Genomic DNA, 24418 nt, shown 5'->3' with positions numbered 1-24418 from the left:
GCTCCCGGGCATGACAACACAGTGGCAAGTAAAAGCTCAATGCGTGAATGAAAGGGAGCAGTTTGTGCTGTCCTGGGGACCAGCAGGCGCTGCCAGCCTACAGCAGGGGCACAAGGGCAGCCCCTTGGCTGTGGGAACAAAAGCCAGCACGTGTCACGAAGCAGGTTGTACTTGTCTTGTTGGGCCTTAGAAGGGCTGACACTTTCCCTGGGCCCGTCCCCAACCCCTTAGCCTCATGGGCCCATCAGCCCAGCCACAGACCGAGAACTCTTTGTTAAGAAAGGGGAGAGGCCACCAGTATGTCATGTCCACTTTTTCACAGTGCCATAAAGATGTTGCAGCTGACACCAGACATGAAATTCTCCAGCACTGAGGGTATGAACAAGGGTAACTGGAAGGGACAGACCCTTGGCAAAGGCCCGCCTCCTGGTCCATCCTCTGAGGTCTGAGCCAATTAGGTCCCTGGGTCTGAACTTACTGGGCCCTGCCCAGTGCCCCCAGGAAGAGAAAGAGAGGGCTGGTCCCATCCCCTGGGGCTTCCCAGTCTAGGTCTGGGGATGTTCCCCAGCCCCACGCCCATCTGTATCTTGTGGCTGCCAAGGGCAGGAAGGCTGAGACCGTCACAGTGAGCCGGGTCCAATTCCCCACATCACACAACCAGCTTAACTCTGAGAAACTCTTGAACTTGGAGTTCACCTGCAGCTCAAACTCCTCTGGAGTTTCTGGTGTAAAGAGAGTTGACGCAGGAGGGCAGTGCTGAGCCCAAAAGCAGGCTGTGGGCTGAGGGTGGGGTTTCAGCACTGGAGGGCCCTGAAGAAAGGAGCAGACCAACAGCCCTGATTCACTGGCTGAGGGCACCATCCATCTCCCTGTCCTGCTGGCCGCCCTGTCATCCCCACCCCCCAGGCCTCCTCAGAGGAAGATGGATGGCTCCTTCTACCTCTGCGGGCCTCAGCCGGAGGGCAGACATCCCACCCCAGACCCTCTCCACACACGGCTTCCCCTGAGGTCAGCCATCTCTCCCCAGCCTTGCATCTCACTGTCACCCAGCCAGGGCCAGAGTGGAGTTTAACAACCACTGCATTCAATGACGTCTGGGTGGGGAGGGTACCCTGGAGTCAAGCAGCTCCTGTAGTAGAATATTTCCACGTGGGCAAACACACACCACCCAGAAGACACTGGGGAGGCCACCCTTGCCCACACAGACCATGGGGCACAGAGGTAGACAAAGATGTGTAGACAAAGATGTGTCTTCTAACTGCCAAATGAGAGGGACCATTGCTAAGGGCTTTAAGAGATGTTGGGGTTGGTGTAGTCAAGGAAGACTTCCTGGAGGAGGGGGGGCTTAGTCTCTTCTAGGACACGTGGGCTGCAAAGGAAGGAGGCATGGAAGAGGTAGCAGGAGAAAGGGTACTGTTCTGAGGCCTGGATTCCCCCGATGCAGGTGGAGAAGCAAGAGTCAGAGTCATGTTCTATGGGTGAGCGATCATTGTCCTTCTCTTATGGAGAGAGGAGAACATCAGCAGAGAAGTCCCCAGGGAAAGGGAGAGGGAGGGAGTATAGTCCAGGTAGAAAGGCCTGGAGGGACTGGAATGGCCAGGGCGGGTCCTGGGGAAGTTCTGGCAGAAGCATCACCCCGTGGCCGGGCACTGGGAAAGAGAGGCAGAGAGAGTGGCAGGGCCAGCCCCGTGGTTTCTTTCTCTGCCTGCTAGCAGGAGCTCACAGATTCTCAAGGCTCTCAGAGATTAGAAGAGGAGACGAGGCTCACCCCTGGGGCAAGCCATGAGCAGTGGTCAAGGGTACAGCCACATAGGAATCCACAGAAGGTGAGACCACAAGGCCGAGGTAGGCTCTTAGGGCCTCACTGAAGAGCAGGACCCAAGCGGTGGGTCTTGAGGAGGTGCAAACCTGGGGCAGGCCCAGAGGTGGGGGGACATTCCCAGAGGAAGAGCATATATGTGAAGAACTGCTCTGCAGCTGTCTCTCCCACACGAGGGAAGGGGGCATCTGCCCCAGAGGCACTGGGGAGGCCGCCCTCGCCCACCCAGACCATCGGGGACAGAGGCTCGATGGCGGGACACACATGGCCTCGGAACACCAGCAACCCTCTTTCCAGGGAAACTGGAAGACATCCCCTCTCCCCCTCCCTCTATCCACCCACACACAGTCTGCCTTAACTTCTCTGCAGCGGGGCCCACATCCGTTTTGTAAACCCTGGGATGAGGAATGATGCTCTGAGGGTGGGGTTTCAGGCCCCATGGCAGGTGGAAGGGTGGAGATTCAGGGCAAAGAAAATCACTCCGAACAGGGAGCGTCTCCTTGACCCTTAGGTCTGGCTGATTGGTGGGTTTCCTGTTCCCCACCCCCCCACACACCCAGCTTCCTCTCACTTCCTCCAGGCCAGTCAAGTGCAGGGCCTGAGGATCTGATGTTTTATTAAAGTCCAGATCTTCCTATTCTAGGGCCACCTTCCTCTGGCTAATTCTGTAATTCAATCAGTAGGCGGCCAAGGCCCGGCTGGGGTGGGAGGAGGAAGCGCTTTGGGAGCCTTCCTTTCCGTGATGATTACACCCCAGGCTTCAGCCCTGTTCAGAGTTGGGCAGGAAATTGTACTTCCTTCACTTCACAATGACAAGGGCCTTTTATCCCCACACACGGGGGCTTTGTAAATTACTGCCATCTCCGTGCAATTAATTCTGCGGCGCTGTGTTTTTTCCCTCGTGTGGGAGAGGGCACCCGCCCACCTTCTCAGGAATCAGCAGCGCCCCCTGCACCATCAGCCCAGGCTGCCCCGCTGGAGGAGGGTGTCTGCCACCCACCCACCTGCATCCTAGCCGGCAACGCCCACTCTGCCTGCCTCCCCCAGCTGGCTTAACCTCCCCTGGCCCTACCCTTCTCCTCCTCCCTCTCCTTCTCTGCCCACAGTGCTTCCTGATCTCTCTTCAGTGCCCCAAACCCCCAGTCGTGGTCCCCCCACCCTCTTCAGTTCCTTGGGCTAGAAGCTTCCATTTCCATGAAGCTTCAGTTCCGTTTAGAAGACTCTGTCTCCACCCTTCACGGAGCCGACAGTCTATTCAGAGACACAAGCCATGACAAGGATCAACAGAAGGATGGGTAAATAAGAACAGTGGGGGGCTCCCCGGTGGCGCAGTGGTTGAGAGTCCGCCTGCCGATGCAGGGGACACGGGTTCGTGCCCCGGCCCGGGAAGATCCCACATGCCGCGGAGCGGCCGGGCCCGTGAGCCGTGGCCGCTGAGCCTGCGCGTCCGGAGCCTGTGCTCCGCAACGGGAGAGGCCACAACAGTGAGAGGCCCGCGTACCGCAAAAATAATAATAAGAAGAAGAACAGTGAGTGGGAAAGGGTCAGAAGGCAGCATGAGGAAATGTGAGGGTGGACCAGTGTCCAGTGCACACAGTAGAACCGGGAGCAGCAGAGGCGAGGCAGGTCAGGGTGGGCCAGAGGGGTCCACCTCGTTCAGGGAGGCCAGGCCATCAGCAGCTGGTGGCAGCACTGTGGTGTGACTTTTCTGCAACTGTGACATTTCCCTGCCCCCATGCCCACCCCGATGATCTCCCAAGTCCGGTCCTGCTCCGCCAGGCTGCCATTCTATTCCACCAGGTCAGTGCTAGAAAGCGCTCACCCTGAGGCGGGGAGACTCAGGTGATGAGCTGGTGCTGGGAGAACCATCCCAGACACTGGGACAGGACAGGGAAGGCGGGAGCTGAGGGGCGAGGCTGGATCTCACCCAGAGGTTCTCAAGTCACTTCTGCGCCTTTTCACCTCAGATCCTGCCATCAGCGCCACACAGCCGGTTGGGCCTCAGGACACCTGGAGGGCGAGACAGGTGTGGGGGGAGGGTGGGCCTCTGTGCTCCATCATGGATTCTATCCCCCCCCCAGACAGCAACTTCTGGGACTCAGGGCCACAGGACCCAAATGAATACCATTTACAGCTTGCTGGGTGGAGAGAACCTACTTCAACTCCCAGAGCTCAGAGGAAGCTTTGAGGTAGGGCCATAGCAGGACCCACCCATGACAATTTCCCTCATGAAGAACCTGCCAGGAAGCTAATGTCCAGTGATCCTCGTCCGTGCCCTCAGAACGGGCTGTGGGTCCTGCATCCTGCCTGGCTCACCCATTTCCACCCACCCCGCTTTTCACTCCATCTTCCCCTCTTAGCAAAGTTTTTTTTTTTTTCTTTAAAGTTAATTATATAAATGATACATGATACATGCTGGGTCTAAATGTGTCAAACAAAACAAAAAGTGTTAAAGTCATGGGACACACCACCTACCCCCCCCCTTCCTCCCTCTTTTCAGCTTGATGGGACCCTTGTAGACCTTGTGCTATGGTGTAGGCACAAATTTGGGTGCATATGGGAGCCGGGGAGATGTCTCTGATGTGTATACATGGCGTCTGCTATTTTGCAACTTGCTTCTCCCATCTGACAGTGCGTCTTTCTGTGTTGGACATTTAGAACCATTTCATCTTTTTAATTGTTGTAGAGTATTCCACAGTTTAAACATAAAAACATTCTGGCACTGAGAAACCTTTAGACGGTTTTCAATTTTATTGCTATTCCCAAGAGCCACGGTGGACCCATGTCTCCTCCCCTGTGAGCATAAGTATACAGGCAGGGTCAGGCTTGGGAAGGGAAGTGTTGGGCCTGAAGGCAGGAAGAGATGTCTGGGCCACCAGCCCCATCCCCAGGAAGGGCGCTCCATTGTCAGACCTTCTCAAGCCTTCAGGTGCAGAGCCTGTACCACTCCCCCTGCCCACCCCACTCTGCTGCCTTGGATCAGAATGTGGCTGCTCCCTGAGAGAACCCCATTTCCCAACTAGACTGAGAGTTCCCAAGGGGCCTCACTGGGCGTGTCTCTGGGGACACCTCAGCTCCGTACAGGAGAGGGAGCCTGGCAGATTTAGTGACTGCCGAGCTGAGGCCCCCCTGCACCGCCCTCACAGCTCAAAGCCCCCTCCTCCACTCGTAGGAGAAGTGCAGATGAGGACAGGAAGTCACAGCTCGTTCAGCGAGTGTCCAGTGGGTGAGGCTTGGGAGCGCTCTCTCCCCTGGCCACCCTGGGTGCCCACCTTGGCCCCCACCCAGGCCCGCTGCCCTCTGCAGCACCCTGTGAAGGCAGACTCCCCTCCTGAAGCCCCCCCATCCCTGCCAAGCTGCCGCTCCTCCAGGGTTCTGCCCCCAGCAAGGGAGCAGATGTGGTCCCTTCAAGCACACAGTCAGCTGTTAATAACTATGTATTGTGTTTGCCTTTTTAAAAGAGCCACAGCGAGACAGCTCTCTCCGAGTGGACTGTCAGACGTGGCACCGGGCTGGCTGAAGACATAGTTTGAGGAGGCCAGGTGGGGTGGGTGGGCACCAGTTGGCCCCCGTGTAAGGCTGGTCCCTCCTCATGGAGGCGTAGAGGGACAGGAGGGACTCTGCCTCTCTGACCCACCCCCCCATCCACAGGAGTGACTGTGTTTACACTGTGCTCTGCGATTAGAGAGCCCTGCAGAGGTTGTTAATGCTCATTGGCTAGTAAGTCTCCCCGCCAGCCTCTGAAGGGAGTTAGAGATGAGGAAACTGGGACTCAGAAAGAGGCATCAGTAAGTGACCCCTGGCTGAGCACAGCTTCCTGTGTGGAACCACGCATCAGCCTTTTCAGGGGAGGATCAGATGGGGGAGAGAGCAGGACGGTGACAGTTACCATACTGTCAAGCCCTGAGCAAATGGGCTCAAGGAGGCCTTGGGGACAAGAGCCCTCCCTCCAGGGCGGCCTATCAGCTCTCACCAGCAACCTCTGTCCTCCCACTATGGAAGTCCAGTGTGGCTCTGTGTCCTCGGGGCCTTGATCAGCTCCCAGCACCACTGCCATGTCCCCGCACCTCCCGGCACCCCCAAAGTAGCCAAAGTGTTCAGGATTCCATGCTCTTGACAAATATGTGTTGAGCTCCTGCCCCTTTCTGGGCGCCGAGAACTAAGCAGGAACTGAACAAAATCAAGTCCCGACCTCATCTGAGCCCGGGGAAACGCTAATCAAGGAACAAACACACAGTATTAACATGTCTGGGTGAGGGGTGCCAAAGAGAAGCACAAACAAGACGAGGGGTCAGAGAGCAGGCCTGCGTCCTGGGCGGGTGGGGGGGGGAGGCGGGGGAGGAGGGGCTGCGTTAAATGAGGCCGTCAGGGGAGGCATCTCTGAGGAGGTCACGTGTGAGCGGAACCTCAAGGGAGTGAAGGGGCGGGCCGTGCGGACAGCAGGCTGGGCTCCTTCTGAGCAGAGGGAACCACCAGAGCCAAGGTCCGAGGGCAGAGTACGCCTGGCGGGGCAGCGAGGCTGGAATGAGTTGGGTGGGTGAGCAGGGGAGGAATGGCCGAAGGTGAAGTCAGGGGGTGCAGATGACAGGGGAAGTCACACGGGGCCTGGGGGTCCCTCAAAGATTCTGGTTCGCAACGCAGCTGTGAGCGCTCTCAAAAAAAAACTGTGGCAGAAATGCCTAGAAGCTGGACATATGCAACAGATTCTTTTTTTTTTTTTTTCCCTTTCTGGAGCCCTTTCCTTGTTATCCTGGTCCATGGAAACAATGTGGTCATCTTCTCTCCTTCCTCCCTTCTCCTCCTCCCGCTCCAAACCTGCCCTGACCTTGTCCTGAGCTGGCTTGCACAGCGGCTGCCTCCCAGTTGCAGGCAGGCATGGGTGGAGGACAAGGCCAGTGAGGGGACAAGAGGAAAGAGGCCCTGGCAGAGGCAGGCAGCAGCACGAGGGACGACATCATGGGGGCCTCTGACTGCTGTTCATTTTAGTCCCCCAGTGTCTCCATCAATAACTGTCTGCCACAACCAGGATGGAGGAGCGGGGAGCGGGGAGGAGGGGTGATCTGGGGTCTGGATGGGGAGGCATGAGGCGGAGTGGGACGGAGGCTCCTTGGCACTCATAGCTCCTCCCAGCCTGGGACAGAGTTGGAGGCAGGGAAGGCAGAGAGCCGTGGGAGCTGAGAACTCTGTCTCCCAGCTTTCTCTCCCTGCTTCCTTCTGCCCGTCTCTACATCTCCCGCACACATACATTCCCTTCCATCTCCTCTCTGAAGCTAGGAGAGGAAGGGAGGCAGGACCAATTTTTACACTGGAAGAAGAGGAAGGGAGTTTGTATTGGGTGATGGAGGAGTCAGGAACTGCAGAGGATGCTGGGAGCACTCTTACATCGAGGGAAACGAACGAGAGGCCAGAGCGAGCCTGGTGACAAGGCACCAGACTGGCACCAGAAGCCTACAAGCCTCATGAGAAGAGGGCCTGGGCTCCTGGACCTGTCACAGAAACTGGCTCAAGGGCACTCAGGAAATAGTTGATAAATGGCCAGGAGGATGACCACCTGGCCAGCTGTGGGCAGTCAAGAAGGGAGGTTGATTTAAGATGAACTAGACCAGTCAAGGTGGTCTTCCGGGAAGAAGTGGATCTTGATCAGATTCTTGAAAGATGGATGGGATTGGTAGATGTGAAAATGGGGAGAGAAGGCATACCAGGTGAGGAGATTGGAAAGGGGGAGAGCAAAGAAAGGGGGGCAGTGGTGAACACACATGGTTGGGAGGCCAGATCCTGGGAGAGAGAGTGAGACAAGGGAGAGAAAGAAGACAGTGAGACAGAGGTGGTGGCCAGCGCCCAGAGTGCCTTCTCTGGGGCCATGGTGGCTTTAGGAAGTCTGAGGCCACTATGGCCCTCCGGACGCAAGCCTGCTGCTGGCTGAAGTTGGCTTTTTGACTTTCCGTAAGACCCTAGGGCCGCCCAAGCCACACAGCCACATCTGGAGGCAGAGGAAGAGGCCCTGACACTGAGCAGCTTGAGGGAACTCCCAAAAAGCCTCTCCCACCAACAAGTATTCTCTTTGCCTTGTCACCGTGCCTGAAGGGCCAGCATTAAAAAGTCACCGCTTGAGTAAGACACAGTGTTCTGTAAAATCCAGATTCCCCGGTGAGGCACTGTCAGAATCGTGCAAGGGGAAAACTGGACTGGACCTTGCAGACCACTGGATCAACCCTCTCAGTTCACACGCGAGGAGACTGAGGCAGGACAAGGAGACTGCTGGAGTCACCCGGGGAATTAGAGGCAGAACAAGAGTCTCCAAGCCCTCCAGGAAGGGTGTGAAGATATCACTGCAGATGTGACAACCGACTGGGGCAGGGGACACATGGACAGCCCCATTCATTTTCTTAGGACAGCCTGGCCTGGGCTCCTCCTTACAGATGGAGCCTTTGTTTGAAAGGCCGAGAGGGTCCCTGCATCATCCCTCCTAAGGGGCCAGAACAAGAGTTCACGATGGAGTGTAACTAGAGGTGCTGGGGTGAGGGGTGGAAGCTGCCCCTTCTGGGAGGTATCGGGGCTGGAGCTGAAACAGAACAGCATCCGGAGGGAGGCAGGCGGGCACCTGGCACGCGGACAGGAAGAGACCCGCGGGGAGAGGGGGCGTGGCGGGGAGAAGATGCAGAGTGGGGAGACTTCACCGAAGGAGCAAAATAGAAAAGCAAGGAGAGAGACGAAAAGCAGGCACGGGAAAACGGCGAGGCAGGAAAGCTCGAGTCGAGCGCACGGGAGAGAAAGAGAGGTGGCGAGAGGGACCAAGAGCGGGGAGGGGCTGGAGACCGGAGGGCGGGCGGGAGGGCGCGTGGGCGGCCCGAGGGCGCCCCACTGACCCTTCTCGGCGCTTGCTTCCCTCCCCAGGCTGCGCTTTCCTCACCTACTGCGAGCGTGAGTCAGCGCTGAAGGCCCAGAGCGCGCTGCACGAGCAGAAGACTCTGCCCGGGGTAAGTGGCGCCCGCCGAGGCGCGAGCGACGGGCGCGCCGACAGGGGGCGACTTCGTGAGGCCGAGCCGCGGCGCAGCCGGCGGGGGCTCGCGGGCCCCGGTGCGCGGCGCCGGCCTTCGCTCGGGAACTCGTGCGTCGCCCCTTGGGCCCCCAGAAGCCTCGAGGCGCGGGGCTGGGAAGCGGGCGCGTGGGCGCCGAGCTCAGACCTCGCCTGGCGGCCTGCGCACTCGGCCGTCCAGGCCCGACGGAATCCGGGCGGGGGACGAACTCGGCCGTGGCCACAAAGCTCGGGCGCGGCTCCTCCCCTGACCCACCGAGGCGCCGCCGATCGGTTTTCTCCTCCGCGCACTACCCGTGCGGGCAGCCCGGGGTGGGGACGCGGGGTGCCTGGGGCCCTGAGACCCCGGAGCTGCCTCCATTGGGCTCGCCGGGCCGCCTGCGGCAAGGCTGCACGAACACCCACCGATCGACGTCGGACCCTCGCCGTTCCTAGGGTGGGGGCCGGGCCGGGAGGGAGGGAGGGAGGGAGTGCCTACCCGCCCGGGCTCGGCGCCGCGAGTGAGATCACCGCGGTTTTATTTAAGGAGCCAGCCCTCGTCTTTGATAAACTATCGTGCCTCAGCCCTGGTTTATAGCTTCTGTGCGGGGGAGAAGAGAATTATTTATGGCCCCCCTAACTGGGTGTGATATCAGCCATGGCTATTATCGAGGCTAGTTCATCACCATAAAATAAGAAGTGTTCCCCGGGTCAAGGGTCTGCGCGGTCTCTCCTGTGGGTTCAGAGAGATGGGGGTGGTGCGGAAGGAGGGGAGATATGCAGCTCACCGAGTATCTAAAGATAAACGGAAAGATGTGAGTGTTTGTGGGCGTAGTTTAAAGAATTTTAAAATGTACCGTGTTTAAGCTTATACAATGGACACTGCAGGGAAGCACATGTGTTCTGTATATATGCTCACCAATATTTACACATGCATGTTTACATTCTTACCAAGCAAACCGTATGTAAACACACGCTTCCATTTCTGCCCCACAGCGGGAAAGGTTAACCAGGTAGACAGAGAGAAAGCGCAACCAGAGGCGGGAGCAGTCTTCCTTTGCATCAGAGATCCTTCTTTACCCGTTTAGGGGTGGGGAGGGCCTTCCTTCCATTAAGATAGCCTTTGTATTGTATTTTGGTATTTGTGATTGCAAAGCACGAGGCTGAGTCATCTTAATAACACACCCGCGGATGCAAATGTATGGAAATCGTGCACCGCACAGGTTTTTGTGTGGAGCCCAGCTCTGGCAAGGTGGCCATTCCCCAGTTGGTTTTTCAGTGGCGCAGCTACATGCACATATATTATAGTAATTACTTTCTGGGTGCCCTCTGTAAGATGGCAGAAATATGCTCCACATCACCCCATGTTATGTGTGAAGCATAAAGCCATATTGTAAGATAATCAAAGGCTTCTGAGAAAGGTTTGTGCTGATTAATAAAGTGTTTGCGGTACTTTGTTTTGGGGGAGATTGTGATAGATATTTTAGAGCCACCCAAATGGAATAGAAAATACCACATTGTTATGGGAGGTCCTTCATCAGCTTGAGAGAGATTGCTGGGGAGTTTTGTGATGGCTAAAAACCTGGAATTAGATGGGGAAACCGAAAGAGAAGGTGGGAGGGGGAGGCTTGGGATTTTGAAGGGGGAGAGACTGGGGACTGGGAGAATTTCAGTAGCAAGTGTGGATTGTTCAGGATCTAACATTAACTTGTGGTTGTTTATTTTACATATAATAGAATAGCTAAATGATGGAGTGTATTAGTTCTTTAATAATTTATAGAAATACTTTGATGTTGCAGTAATTACATTAAAGGTCACATATCAAAGGTAATTTGGTTGAGCAGCTGTGATGGTTTCTCAGAAGCAATCAATACCACTGTCCGTGGTGCTGATTTCACCAAGGGGCCTGCCAGATTAAAGAAGGCTTATTACCAGGCAGAAAGGCCCAAGGGAAATCAGGAGCATGTTGGAGCGACGCGCCAGCCCCCCTTCCACCAATAATTAACACTGTTCCCCATAATCTGTGCTAATCCTTCATACTGGGAGATCCAGTGGCATTTTTCTGAAACCACAAAGACAAGTTGGGCAAGTCTGGGAGAAAGGACAAAAAGAAAAACAAACCATGAATGTATGTTGGGAGGTGGGAGGGGTGAGGAGGGAGGCCAACAATGGAACTAAAACATAGCCTAGAGTCCCCTTGCAGTGCTTGGAACGCTGTCCTTTCTTCAAAGGCCTCACGGGGAGACTCATGGCCTCAAAGACCTCATCACAATTCTCAGGGCAGGCACAGCCCACAGGGGGAGGGACAGGGAGAAAAGACAGGATTGCAGCTCCAACTTCCCAGGGCACATTGTCCCCCCCCACCACCACAAACTCACATGGGGATTAACGAAAAACAAAATGACCAGATTTTAAAGTGGAGTCATCTGGATTCCAGAAAGCAGAACTGGTGTTACTATTGTTGCTTGGTTCTCTCCTTTGAGATCAGAGAGAGTGAGACGCAAATGCTGGGAAGTGGCCCAAGCAGAATGCTCCACCCAACTGTATAATGGGTGTTCCCACCAGCTGAGGTGGTACTCACAGCTGCCTGCTTGGTTAGGGGGCAGAGGGAGACCTCTTCTTGTCTGGGGTGACCACACTAGGTGCCCTGGTGAGTGCACTCTGTGTCTGACTAAGGAGAAAAAAAATTTAAAAAAAGAACCTGGAAACTGGTAACCTCAGCAATTTAGGCACTTTTCCAGACTTCAAAATCCATTAAAATCAATCCATTAAAATTAGCCCTCCACTTTCTCACTGAAGAGAGAAAGAGGGGAGAAGATGGTGCAGGCAGCCCACTCGTTTCCCAGCAAGTTACAGAGTTAGCATCCTGTTGGCAGCAAGGAACACGATCCCATTGTTTTCATGTGAGAGCTCATGCATGCACACACTGCCACCATCAAAAAACAGTAACAAAACAACAGAGACAGAACTAGAGACAGTGCTCCCACGTGTCCCCATTTAGGGACTGGGAAGGGGAGCTGACATTTCTCTTGGGATAAGTGGAAGCTCAGAAACCAGATCCCAGTGGCTGTTTTTACAAGTCAGAGGTCAGTATCCCTCGGAACCAACCTAACCAAAGTCTCTCAGATGGCTGACCGAGTCATCCCTGGACCAGTGTTACAAATGGATTATTGTTTTTTAATTTGACATGCCTTCAGTGGAATGAGATTACTAAACCACAAAGCCTCATCAGGGTCCCTTCGAGCAGGGCCTTCTGCCGGCATCTAGGCAGAGTGATTCCACTTTTCTAAACTCACCGTCTCTCCCTCACACTCTCAATCTCACTCTCTCTCCTGGCCCCTAACCCTCTCCAGCCCACCTTCTTCCATTCCCAATGTTTGTTCCCTCATTTATAGGGTACAGTCAACATGGTTTCTCAGTTCATCAACAAAAATTTCCTGAGTCTGTGCTGGGCACTGTGCTAGGCATCCAGGCAGACACAGAGATAAGAAAAATGCATCACCACCCCCTCTTGGAGCTGTCCATCAAATTGGAGACAGAAGCCACACACACATCAGTGATACAAGACAGCACGTTATCATAAAATGGGTAGAGTAGGAAACAGTTCAATGATAACAGCTAATATTTATTAAGCACTCACTGTCTGACAGGCGTGATGCAAGCACGTTACCTCCATTACCCCATTTTATCTTCGCAACCACCCTATAAGGAAGATATCATGCGTATCCCTCACACATGAAGAGACCTGGGATTAGAGAGATTAAGCAACTTGCTCAAGGTGACAATATTAATAAATGGCCAAGCCAAGACCAGCACCTGATCTGCTTCCAAAATCCACCTCTCCTTTCTAGGGCCACCAGTTGCTTTAGAGGGGACCTGGGTAGCTATGGGGTGTAGGAGTTGCTCAGAAGTGTGTTCAGGACGTGGGCAAGGTGGGAATAGAGAGCTGGGAGGAAGATGGGTGTGTCAGATGAGAGCGCTGGTCTGAGAACTAGCCTAGAAGACAAGGCACGCGTGACAGGTCAGGAGCCGTGAGCTAGGCAGGAGAGGTCCACTTGGAGAGCTCCCTGGGGTGTGTCTGAGTGTGCACGGGAGGCCTATTGGAAGAGTCCTGTTCCTTAAAATAGTCCCCTGCTGCTTAGTCCCAGCTCCCCCTGCCTTTGGGACTTTTCAGGGAATTGTCTTCCAGGAAGAGCCCATCTGTTTCCAAAGTTAGGAAGGTAGGACCTCTGGGGAGAGACTCCGATCAGAGAAAACCAGGCTACGTGGCCAGCAGTGGCCAGCACTTTGCTCCTGTGGAAGCAGAAAAGGCTCCTCACCAGGGCTGCTGAGGGGGGAAGAGGTGGGTCCAGTTAGCGGGAGGCCTGAAAGCGGGGAGGAGAGAGAGCTGGCAGGGGGGGAGTGGGAGCTGTATCTGCTTGGTAAACATTAAAGTTCCAATTCACTAGTTAAAGATCGGCTTTTGTGCCCTCACTCCGGCAACCTGAGAATGCAAAGCAAACACACACAGTCCTCCATGGCTGTCTCCCACCCGCACCCCTCGCTCGGTTCAGCCTGGTAGACAAGCAGCATCGCTGCCATCACAGCTCCCGACTCAGGTCCCCACCACTCAGGACACGTCATTTCCATGGAAATTCAATGTGACCTTCTTTGAGTTTACCAGGAAAGATGTTAAAATGGAAAAAAAAAAACAACCTCAGTTGGATTTCTAGCACTGCTCTCTCAGGATGTTCTCCTTTCTCCCCCTGCCTCCCATTTTCATTTTCTTAAGTCCCACCTTCCCTTCCTTGCCTTCTCCTCTTTTCTCTTTATGCCTGTTTCCTCCTCTCTTCTCTCCCTCTGGTCACTTTCCTCTTCCTCTCTTCCCCTCTCACTTCCCATCCTTTCTTCTTTATCCTTCTCACTTGCCTCTCCCGTCCCTCTCCTCTCCTCCTCCTTCCCTCACACTCTCCCTTTCTCACCTTCTGCCCACCCCACCTCTACCTTGACACCCACAGGAGGCTCTCGTGGGACCGCCACCAGCTTTACTGGGACTTCCCTGCTGAGGCCCATCTCCCTCCTGACAGCCCCACCATAGAAGGATCCATCTAATTTTATGTACAACTGTAAAGATGAATGATAAGTAGAAAGGATGCAGGCAAGAACAAGATGAATAAATTATAAAGGGCAAATGATGACAAGACAGGGGTCCCCAGAGACACTGATATGATAACAGAAACTAAAGATGAATTTATGATGGATGTACTTGGCGTGTGTGGAGGCTGTTAATTCTTCAGGGTAGTTTTACAACTTCTAGTGATTAGTACAAACAAAGTGTTTCATTTTAGAGATGTGATGCATTTCCACCTGTCTGTCCTGTAGGCACAGTGTTGGCTTTTGTCTCTATACAGTGAGTTGGGTCCCATCAGCACGTATCTCTTCAGATGGTGGGTCACAAGCCAGATCCCTGCGTAGCTCCAGCTTCCTGGTCCTGTGGTCCTTCTTCCTGAGTGTATTGCTTGGGGGGCTGCTGTAAAAAAGTCCCACAAACTGGGTGGCTTAAACAACAGAAATGTTTTGTCTCACAGTTCTGGCGCTAGAAGACCAAGATCAAGGTGTTAGCAGGGCTGGCTCCTTCTGAGGGCTGGGAGGGAGACTCTGTTCCTTGGCTCTCTCTTCACTTCTGGTAGCTTCGGGCATTCCTTGGCTGGTAGATGGTGTTCTTATGTCGTCACATTAACTTCCCCGTGTGCGTGCCTGTTTCTGTGTCCAAATTTCCCCTTTTGATAGAGACATCAATCATATGGGATTAGGGCCCAGCCTAATGCCCTCATCTTAACTTGATTACATCTGCAAAGACCCTGTTTCAAATAAGGTCACATTCCCAGGTACCTTGGGTTCGGTCTTTAATATCTTTTGTGGGGAGGGGAGGAACCAATTCAACCCGTAACACTGAAAAATGGGCAGCCCTATGGCTCTTCCATGGCAGGGAGGGAAAGGGCTTCAACGGTGTTTGAGTCACTGGAAAGGGGGAGGAGAGTCCCACCAGCCCTTCCTCTGCATCTCCCCCCACCCCCGTCCTCATGCTCTTTTCTTTCTCTCTTGGGGAAATATCTTCCCTCTTTCCCCATATTCTCTAAAGAGAACTATTCATCTGTCCTTTTAGGGCGTTGGGTCTTAACAGAGAACACTTTTGCCCCCCAGGGGACATTTGGACACTGTCTGTAGATGCTACTGGCATCTAGTAGGTAGAGGTTAGGATGCTTCTAAATATCCTACAATGCACAGGACAGCTCCACGACAAAGAAGTGTCTGGCCCAAAATGTCAGTAGTGCCCAAGAGCCTGTGCTGGGACCGAGGACAGATGGAAAACGCACAGTGAGGCCCTGGGGTGGAGCTTCCCTCTCACTTACCCACTGCTTCTCATTCACCTGGGGGGACAAACCCCAGGGGTCCTTAGAATGTCAGAGGTGGGAGGGTTTGTCAAGGGGCACACACTCAAACGGTGTAAGCACAGAGGGAACCGTGGGCAGCAGGAGAGGGCAAAGCCCCCTTCCAGGCTTAGAGATCATTTCTGGTTGGCCATTCACACACTCCTATCTGCAGGAGGCCTAGTTTCAGCACCAACTTCTAGCTCAGTTTTCTCATTTTACCCACAGGGAATCTGTGATCCGAGGGAAATGAGTTGAAGTTCTCTTGTGACAGAGCTGGGACCAGAACCCAGGCCTCCACAGCCCACCCACGTGTGGGGTTTCTCCAGCCTCTCCCTTTGGAAGAGTCCCCATCCTGACAGGAAGCAGGCCTGGCGGGAACGTGTCCAGCCATCAGCCCCTCACCCCCTGCCACAGACCACGCCCCAGGCTGCGGCTGAGCGCACGTGGACCCCTCCCGGCTGGCTCTCCCAGCAGGAGGGAGCACTGAGTTCCAGGAGAGAAGGCAGAAATGCTTTAAATCCGGACTCCAGGTGCCAGATGAGCTACATTTGCATCCGCCGCACGCTCAGCTCTTGTCTCTCCTCTTCACACCGGTCCTTAGTCCCACCTCCCTCTGCTTCCATGGAGAGAGTCTTCACTCCCCTTCCCCCTTCCCACAGAAACGTCTTGAAGCCCTCCTCCCACCGGGGCTGTGCCCTGTGTCCTAAGTTGTGCTCTCTTCTCTTCCCTGCCCCTGCCCACACTCTCCTGAGTGCGGAGGTGTCCCCATTTTTCTGGGAGGGACTCTCACACCTTCTCTGAGGCCTCCATGACAGAACCCAGGACCAGCCGTGGCCTGTCCTCAGCAAGACACCCTCACTGATTTGTCTCAAGGACCCAGAGAGCCTTATGTCCACAGCCACCATGTCTAACTTGGAGGGATAAATAAGAGGCCATGTGAGGTGATGGTCAGAGCCTGGGCTGGAGTCAGGGAACCTGGGCACCAGGTCCCACCTGCCCCCAAACAAACCAGGTACTTTGGGCAAAGCGCTCAGCTCAGAGCCTCCCTGGGCCTCCCCCTTCTGGACTGTGGAAGGAGGCGGTGGGCCAGATTGCCTCCGGAGCCCCTTCTAGCTCTGACATTCTTTAAAATTCTAAGAATAATAGACTTGGCATTACTCACATTACTCACATTACTGAAGAAGACAGGGAGAGGAGGGGAGAGTGGGAGGGTGAGGAAGATAAGTGTCTCCTGGCCTCCACGGCCCAACTCCATTTGTGACAAGTATAATTAATAAAGCTCGCGTCAGCTCGGTCTCTCCCTGATGCAGACCAGCCAAACTGCCTGCCCCTGAGGGCCGGCTCCAGGACAGGGCTTCAGGGAAGGGCTGGAGCTCCACCTCCCCTCTGTCTCCATCCTTGCCCCTGGGCCCCAAGCCTTCCTCCTGCCCTCTGCTTAAGTCTCTTTTTAAAGAAACAAGGCAGACATTTCTCAGCTTTCTCCAGCACTTTCCCAGGCACAATTTGGACCATGATGGCCATCACCCAGATCAACAGCAGCAACATTTACAGATTACCTGCCCCATGCAGAATTCTTTTGAGGGGGGTAGGGTACCTGGCATCAGACAAAAATGAGTGAGACATAGCCCGTTGCTGAAGGTTTGGGAGGCAAGTGTGAAGAGAGCTCACGATCCAGAAAATAGCTTTAGGTGCCAAAAACTGGTCGTGATGGCAAGTGCCCAGGAATTCAGCTGAGAGAGACCTCAAGGCACAGCCCAGGGTGTCCTGGGGGAGCCCAGCCCACCCCACCGCAGGCTGCTTGCAGGCTTCTCCCCTTTGACATGCTTCCTAGGCTGGCCGAGGTTATCATGGTGACATAAAGATCTGACCGCCTGGAAACTCCTCTGGTTCTGGTCACCCGAGGGACTCGGATGGGTGCACACTCCCTCCCCCAGTGGCCACAGATCCACGCAGCTCTCACCCAAGTACGTCGCCTTCCTTCAGCCTCCTCTTCTTTCTGTGTCATCCCCTCTGCCCAGAGAGTTTCTCTTCATCCTTGGAGGCTCAAATCCAACTCCGCTTCCTCCGTACCGTCTCTCTGGCTCTCAGAGAGCTTTCCGATGCCCCGTGGCACCCGGTGCAGCCTGTTGATTCCACACTGCTCCGTTAACTCTACTTTTCAGCTATCAGAGTCCCCAGCCCCAGTGTTTCCTGTACCTTCTCCTTCGCCCAGAGCTGATTCAGGGCAGAGCTCTTTCTGCCCCTTGACCTGCCCAGCCTTGGCATCACCCAGCAGCATCCCAGCAGATCCATTCTCAGGGCTCCTCTTCCATCCACATCACCCCCCTGCTCCCTGGAAAGTATTCAGCTGAGCTCACCCTGCGGGGTTACACTTGGAAAGACAGGAAGGTCTCCCTTTGTGGTCGTGGGCACTTGGAGGAAACGCTGTGTGGAAGGCGCTTTGGCCTGGGCAGTGACAGCTGGCACGGGCGTGAGTGCCTGGGCGGCGGTGACAGGAGTGAGGGGGCTTCCCAGGCGGCCTCGGTGGACGCACCCTAGTGAGTCCATGTGAGGCTGTTTGAGGGTTTGCTGACCTTTCGCCAGAGCACGAGGCAGGGAAGCAGGCTGTCTGTGTGAACTCCTGCTCTGGGATGGATGTGTTTTAGGACTGGCAGGGTTTCTTCTAGAGAGTGTGTACGTGGGCCAGGCGAGCGGAGCCAGGCATCTGTGTTGTGGGCCTGCATCGTTCCAGAAAGGTGGGCTGCCAAGTCCCACCAAAGATGGGCAACCCTGGGGGATGATGGCAGAAAGCAGTGTGTTTTTTTGTTCTTCACATCTTCATGAAAATTGTTGTAAAGAGAAAAGGGCTGGAGTTCAGGGCCCCAGTTTACTGTGGCTCCAGTGTGTTTTGATCTAAGGTATTTGTAGTATGGTCTCGACGTGACCACCAGGGGGCGCCAGGCAGGTGGCCTCCTCTCCCGGTGGCTGAGAGGGGACAAGGCAAGTGTGAGCGTGTTGTGCCCAACTCTTGTGCCCAGCGGAACACTCGTTCCATCCTTCAGAGCACTTACAGCCTGCGAGGACGACGCTAACCTGCTGGATGACTTGGGACAAGCCTCATGACCTTTCTGGGCCTGTTTCCTAATTCCATAGTGAAAACCTTATGTGTAGGCTATGGATTGTTATCAATCCAGGGATGATTATTATGAATGACAAACAGCGATGTGAGTGTGGTTGACCTCTGGGTGCTTTGCCACAGTTACGTCCAGTGGCTCCTACTTCATTCATGAAATAGTAACAGGACAATAAAAATATGAAATGGTCAAAGATGCGATTTGTACTCTAAGGCTCATTACGTTTCAGAAAAGGGAAGGCCTGTGAGTGGATTGACCATGAAGGACCCCAGGGAGGGGAGACGGAGCCAGGTGTGTGGCCGGGAGGGGAAATTGGAAAGATAGTAAAGCGGGCAGACTTTAGGGAGCCTGGAAAGTCTGGATTTTCCTCCTGGAGTTAGTGATGAAAATGGGGGGATTGTGGTGGGAGAAGGCACTGCTACCCTTCAGAACATCCAGCCTGTACAGCCTGCCAGCCCTGGGCAACTCCAGGCAAATGAGTCCCGGACATACGGCTCACTCTGGGCATGGTTTGGGCACCAGCAATCCCCAGCTTCCCTCTTCCCTGGGAGGGTCTTGCCTCCCCCTGCCCACACACCCCAGTCCTCCCAGAGCCTCAGGACTTAGCTCCAAGCCCCCATCTTCATCTCGGAAGCTCTCCCAGACAGCTCTAACCCACAGTGCCCCCCACCCAACCCTTGGTCTGAGCATTGGCCTTCCCTTGGTCTGAGCAAGAGGTCTAAACCCTGGCCGAGTATGGACCTGGGCCCAGTGCATCAGCATCACCAGCTGCCTGTTAGAAGTGCAGAGCCTTAAGCCCCACCCAGAGCATCTGAGCCACATCACACAGACTGTGCTCCACTGCATCTTAACAAGATTTCTAGGAGAAACGTGCACATAAAAGTTTGGTGACCACTGGCCTAACTTTAGGCTCTGAAAGGTACGTAGGTTGAGTATTCCCAGAAGCAGACTTCAGAAAAGCATTAGAGTGCAAGTGTTTCTTGGTGACCCCAGAAACACGAATAGGAAGTGAAGAAGTGCCACAGGATGACAACTGCCATTCACCGAGGACTCACTATGGGCCAGACACTGCACAAGTATTCTCTCATTTATTTGTCAAAACAGCGTCACATGGGTGCTCTCAAGTAAGCGTTTACCAGCATGATTTTTTTTTTTTTACATCTTTATTGGAGTATAATTGCTTTCCAATGGTGTGTTAGTTTCTGCTTTATAACAAAGTAAATCAGTTATACATATACATATGTTCCCATATCTCTTCCCTCTTGCATCTCCCTCCCTCCCACCCTCCCTATCCCACCCCTCCAGGCGGTCACAAAGCACCGATCTGATCTCCCTGTGCTATGTGGCTGCTTCCCACTAGCTATCTACCTTACGTTTGGTAGTGTATATATGTCCATGCCTCTCTCTCGCTTTGTCACAGTTTACCCTTCCCGCTCCCCATAAACCATGCATGATTTTATGGACGAGGAGACTGAGGGGAGGGGGCTCGCTCACTAAGGAGCAGTCTGGCTCCAGGGCCCCCCCTCCTTCCACCACATCCTGTGGAGCTAACCCTGTGGAAAACCCAAGCTTCACAGGGCAGGAAGGGTGTCACCTTCCTCTGTTCCTGTCACCCCAAGGTCAAGGCCACGCTGCTCCCATAGGAGACTCTGGCGTGATTGCTAGACCCCCAGGGGGCCACGTGAGACAGGGCGGTGCCCCCACAGGTGTCACCACACGCCAGACCTGACTGTGGATTGGAGAAGTCTTGTTCTGCATGGGAAGCAGGGTCGAATTCCAGCCCCAGGTCTGCCTGGAGCCTATGTGCCCTTGGGGAACCACTTAAACTCTCTGGACCTCAGTTTTAGTGACTACCCTGTCAGTTAGAAATACGTTTGGCTACAGTGGTTTCAACAAATGGAGCTTTGGATTTTTGCATATCACGGAGTCTGGGGTCTGGTGTTGGCTTGGCAACATGACAATGTCAGCATCTGAGTCTCTTTCCTCACGGTTATAAAATGGCTGCCCTAGCTCCATGCATCATACCCACAGTCAAGCAGAGTAAGTCCAGCTGTGTCTGTCCATTTTATCAGGAATGCAAAAGATTTCTCATAGGCACCTCCCCAGTAGAATTCTGCGTGGGTCTCATTAACCAGAACTCCCTGACCACCCTAGCTGCAAGGGAGGCCGAGAAAGGGGATAGATATCTGGCCAGGGATGAGGTATATATCTGCCATGATCAAAACTGTGCTTTGGTCAGTGAGGGGGAAGAGGAGCTGGATGATGGGTTGGAGCCAAGAGAGTCGCCCCTATTAGCCTCCTAGACATGGGTGGGGGTCACAGGGGAGCAAGCTGGGCAGAGCAGCAGCCCACCCCACACACCTGCAGTGTTTGCCTTCACCTCAGATCATGACCCGACGCTTATATGAGGAGGCTGATTGGGAAAGAGCTGTTCAGAAAGAGTGTGTTCTAAGAGCTGCTTCTTCAGCACAGCACTGCTAACTCAGCATGTTCATCCAACTCTGACATGGTTTCTCATTCCATGAAATTCTTCACGGGTGATGAAGATTTCAGCCCCTTAGGTATCATATTTTTATCTTCTACATCTTTCTTGAACTTGCATCTTTCTTGAACTTGTATCCTTCTGTGCCTAGGTATGTGGCTTAAACATCAAAGAGTCAAAGGCCACTGTGCCACCCGACAGCTGTCCCCACGTCACAGGCATTCCATGGTCACGCCTCCACACTCACTTTGTGGCCTGGTGGGTGCACACCTTCTGAAAATGGCCCCACCGGTTTTCCAGGTGACAAGTCGACTTTTCAGAAACGGAAGCCTGTTTTGGGGGGTGTGGAGTGAGGCACATGTGCTCTCTGCCAAGCCTGCCTGAGGAGGGGAGAATTTGCCCCCGTGATTAACTTCAACTGGGCTGCGCTGAGAGTAGGGAGGGAAGGGGCCAGAGACACCCCAGCTGGCCTGTGCGGCCCTCCGCTCCTCAGGCCCTCCCTCGAGGCTCTGCCTGCAGCGGGAGAAAGTCCCACCCAGCCCTCCCCATCCCCCAGGGCATGAGCTTTTTCCCAAGAGGTAGTGAACCTCCAGCTACAGAAGTGTTCAAGCCGGGTCTGAGTCACCTGGGGGTGCAGGGAGGGGAAGGGGGAGCAGCTTGGCAGGTAATTCCCACACTGGACAAATCACTTCTAGGAAGTGAGCCAAGACCCGATGATTATTCTCGTGTTTTAGTTGTGTCTCCGTCATAGATAACCCCACAGTGCGCCAGTGCCAGCCCAGTCCTAAACCCACTGGCCCGCACTCCCAGCCTCCATCCAAGAGGAGGTCCACTCCAGCCCTCTCAATCTCTCCCTTCTCTGAGGACCCTCAGAACTTGGAGGCCAAACCCACCACCTCCCTGGGCAGGCTCAGGCCCCAAATTCAGCCAACCCAGCTCCACCACTCCGAGCTGTGGAACCTTTCCCAAATCACTTCACCTCTCTGTGCCTCGGTTTCCTCCTCTCGACCCTGGGATGCCAGTCTCCGAGCTGTGGAACCTTTCCCAAATCACTTCACCTCTCTGTGCCTCGGTTTCCTCCTCTCGACCCTGGGATGCCAGTGGTGCCTTCATCCAGGGACGGATGCGTGAAGTGATGCCAGCGAAGCACTGAACGCACTGTGCACACATGGGAACTAAGTGATGGTCTCTCCACTGCTGCTGCTACAGCGATATCCCCCACCCCACCCCCACCCTGCCGAGGAGCAGGTCTCCTGGCCTGGCCGCTTCTATCCGTCCCCACCCCTAACTGCCCTGGGCTAGAGGACGACTGGCCCAGGGTGCATAGCAACAAACCCTCCCAGCCACACAGCTAACACAGAACCGGCCACATGGGGGACCGACATACCTCACTGAGTGGAAGCCAAGTGTGGGAGTGGCGGGAACATCCCTCGAGACTGCTGGTCCTGTCCCTGCCAAGGCCTGGCTGTGCTTGAAGAGGGGGGTTTGAGATCACCCCTTCCTGTCCCTCAGCCCCTAAGAGGTGTTAGCTAAGTTTGCCCTGACGGTTTGCACAATCCCCACGTGACACTTATATACCTCCCTCTCCACACCCCGTTCACCAACCCCCCAGCCCTGGAAGCTGGGTGAGGGGAGCCCAGGAGGTTTAAAACCCTAACCAGTGAGAGCAGAAACAGAATCGTGCCCTGGTAGCCACACGGCTTAGGATGGTCCAGGAGGCCCTTCGAGGCAGGGTAACCCAGGGATCTGAAATGAATATGCATTCGGCCTCTCCCAGCAGCTCTGACAGCTGGGGCCGGACCGCTCAGAGCCTGAGAGAAGGTTTTTCATTCAACTGGTAAGTGTTTCCTGAGCACCCACCAGGAGCCCGGCCCTGTGTTGGTGCTGCTTGGCAGGTGGGCACGAGGAGAGGTCAAGGACCCTGCGGCCCCTGGGGCTTTCCCTCCTGCAGAGGAGAATCGATGTACATGCCAACCAATTAGAGGACAATGGATCGAGACTTTGGGCTGAAATGTAGAGCTCTGAGTGATCAGGGAGCACTGCAAGGCCGTGTCTACTGAGCACTTCCATGAGCTGTGGTGCGCTGAGTACCGGGCGCTGTCCTGGGAAGGACAGGCGGGATTTGGGTGGATAGAGAGTGGCTGGAGCCAGCATTCCAATGAGGTGAGGCATATGCAAAGGAGGAGGGAGGGAGGGAGGGAGGGAGGCTGTGAGGGAGACTGCACTCCTGGAGTTCAGGGCGCTCAGAAAGAGGTTACAGGTCTCGAGTTACAGAAGGCTGGGGACCCCAGTGGGGAAGACCTAAACATCCCACTGAGCAACTTGGTCTCTTTTCTTTGGAAACTTGGGAGCTATTGAAGCTTCCAGAGTAGGAGAGTGACAGCCTCAATCAGCAGAGCTGGCACAGCTCGGGCATGGGTTGGCAGAGGCTACTCTCTTGGTGTTGAGAAGGCCTCCTGGAGGAGGGTTGGGGAAAAATCGGCTCCCTCTGGATGCGGAAGTTGGTTCCGAACTCGGCTTCCCGCCACACCACCACTGGGAGGGCTTTTCCCACCTGGAGGAGAGTGCTGGAGAGGTCCTCAAACTACCTGGCTGCACATGGAAGTTTCTGAGACTCTCTCTCTCTCTCTCTCTCTCTCTCTCTCGCTCTCTCTCTCTCTCTCTCTCTCACACACACACACACACACACACAGAGGCAGGAGGTCAGGATGGGGTCTACAAATCCACATGTTGCAAACGCTCCCCCAGTGATTTCAGTGCCCATGCAGCTCCGGGAGACTTGGGCACCCCCGTTCTCTGTCTGGCATTGTTGGGAAACCTTAATTCCTCCTCTCAGGCTAGAGGAGTTTGATCCATGAATGGGACTCTTCTCCACCATTATGTATCTTTCCTGAGGCCCAGAGAACCTCAGAAAAGTAGAAAAGGCAATGGCTTAGCACTCCCCACCATTTTGCCTGGGAGACACAGTAGCCCAAAGAGGGCACATGGCATGTGAAGGTCCATGGACAGTTGGGCACAGCTCTGTCCAGATGCTACACTTGGGTCCTTTCTCATTTGCAATACGGCCTTTATCTCAAAGAGACTCCAAGATTGATGGATCCAGTAAACTGGTCAACCCGCCCCAATTCAGACGAGCTAGGGGGACACCCATTCCCATTAGCATCCATATGACGGGGTTGCTCGGTGCAGTTTTATGACTTTTGAGTAGACAGTCCAACAGTGCTTCCAAGTTAATGTCCTGCCAAGCCTGCTTTAATGAACAGATACAAAGTGTGTGTAATTAGCACCGCCATGGTGTGACAGTGGAAACTAGTGAGCCACTTGCAAATGCTGTCGGTCTCTTAGGTAGACCACACATTCCTACAGACAGTAATGCTGTCTACACTCTTTATTTGCTGATCAAAATGTTTTACGCCATAGATTTTACGAAGACTGACTTCTAAAGTCCAAATTACCTTCCATTCTGACTTGGTGGGCTCGAAATTTACAAAGGCTTCAACCAACTCCTTAAGGGTCGAGCATCTCACACAGAAGGAACTTTCAGTGGGTGGGTCACAACCCTTCCAGAAAGCCTCC

General features: G+C 54.5%; 1 protein-coding gene across 27 annotated transcripts in view; it reads left to right on the top strand.

Annotated features, from left to right (window-relative positions):
* Positions 1-24418, top strand: part of CELF4 (CUGBP Elav-like family member 4) — a gene marked incomplete at both ends in the record, with an annotated part of 301897 nt that overhangs the window by 67407 nt on the left and 210072 nt on the right. For all 27 annotated transcript variants that reach the window (XM_081252858.1, XM_081252856.1, XM_081252863.1 and 24 more), the window contains one exon: positions 8714-8796. In XM_081252858.1, the coding sequence (XP_081108984.1) occupies positions 8714-8796 (83 nt within the window). The remainder of the gene's footprint in view (positions 1-8713; positions 8797-24418) is intronic.

The sequence above is a fragment of the Mesoplodon bidens genome (genome assembly GCF_964165515.1).
Source record: "Mesoplodon bidens genome assembly, chromosome: 13".
Lineage (NCBI taxonomy): Eukaryota > Metazoa > Chordata > Mammalia > Artiodactyla > Ziphiidae > Mesoplodon > Mesoplodon bidens.
The sequence above is the reverse complement of the archived record's forward strand: the minus strand, read 5'-3'. Positions and strand labels throughout refer to the sequence as shown.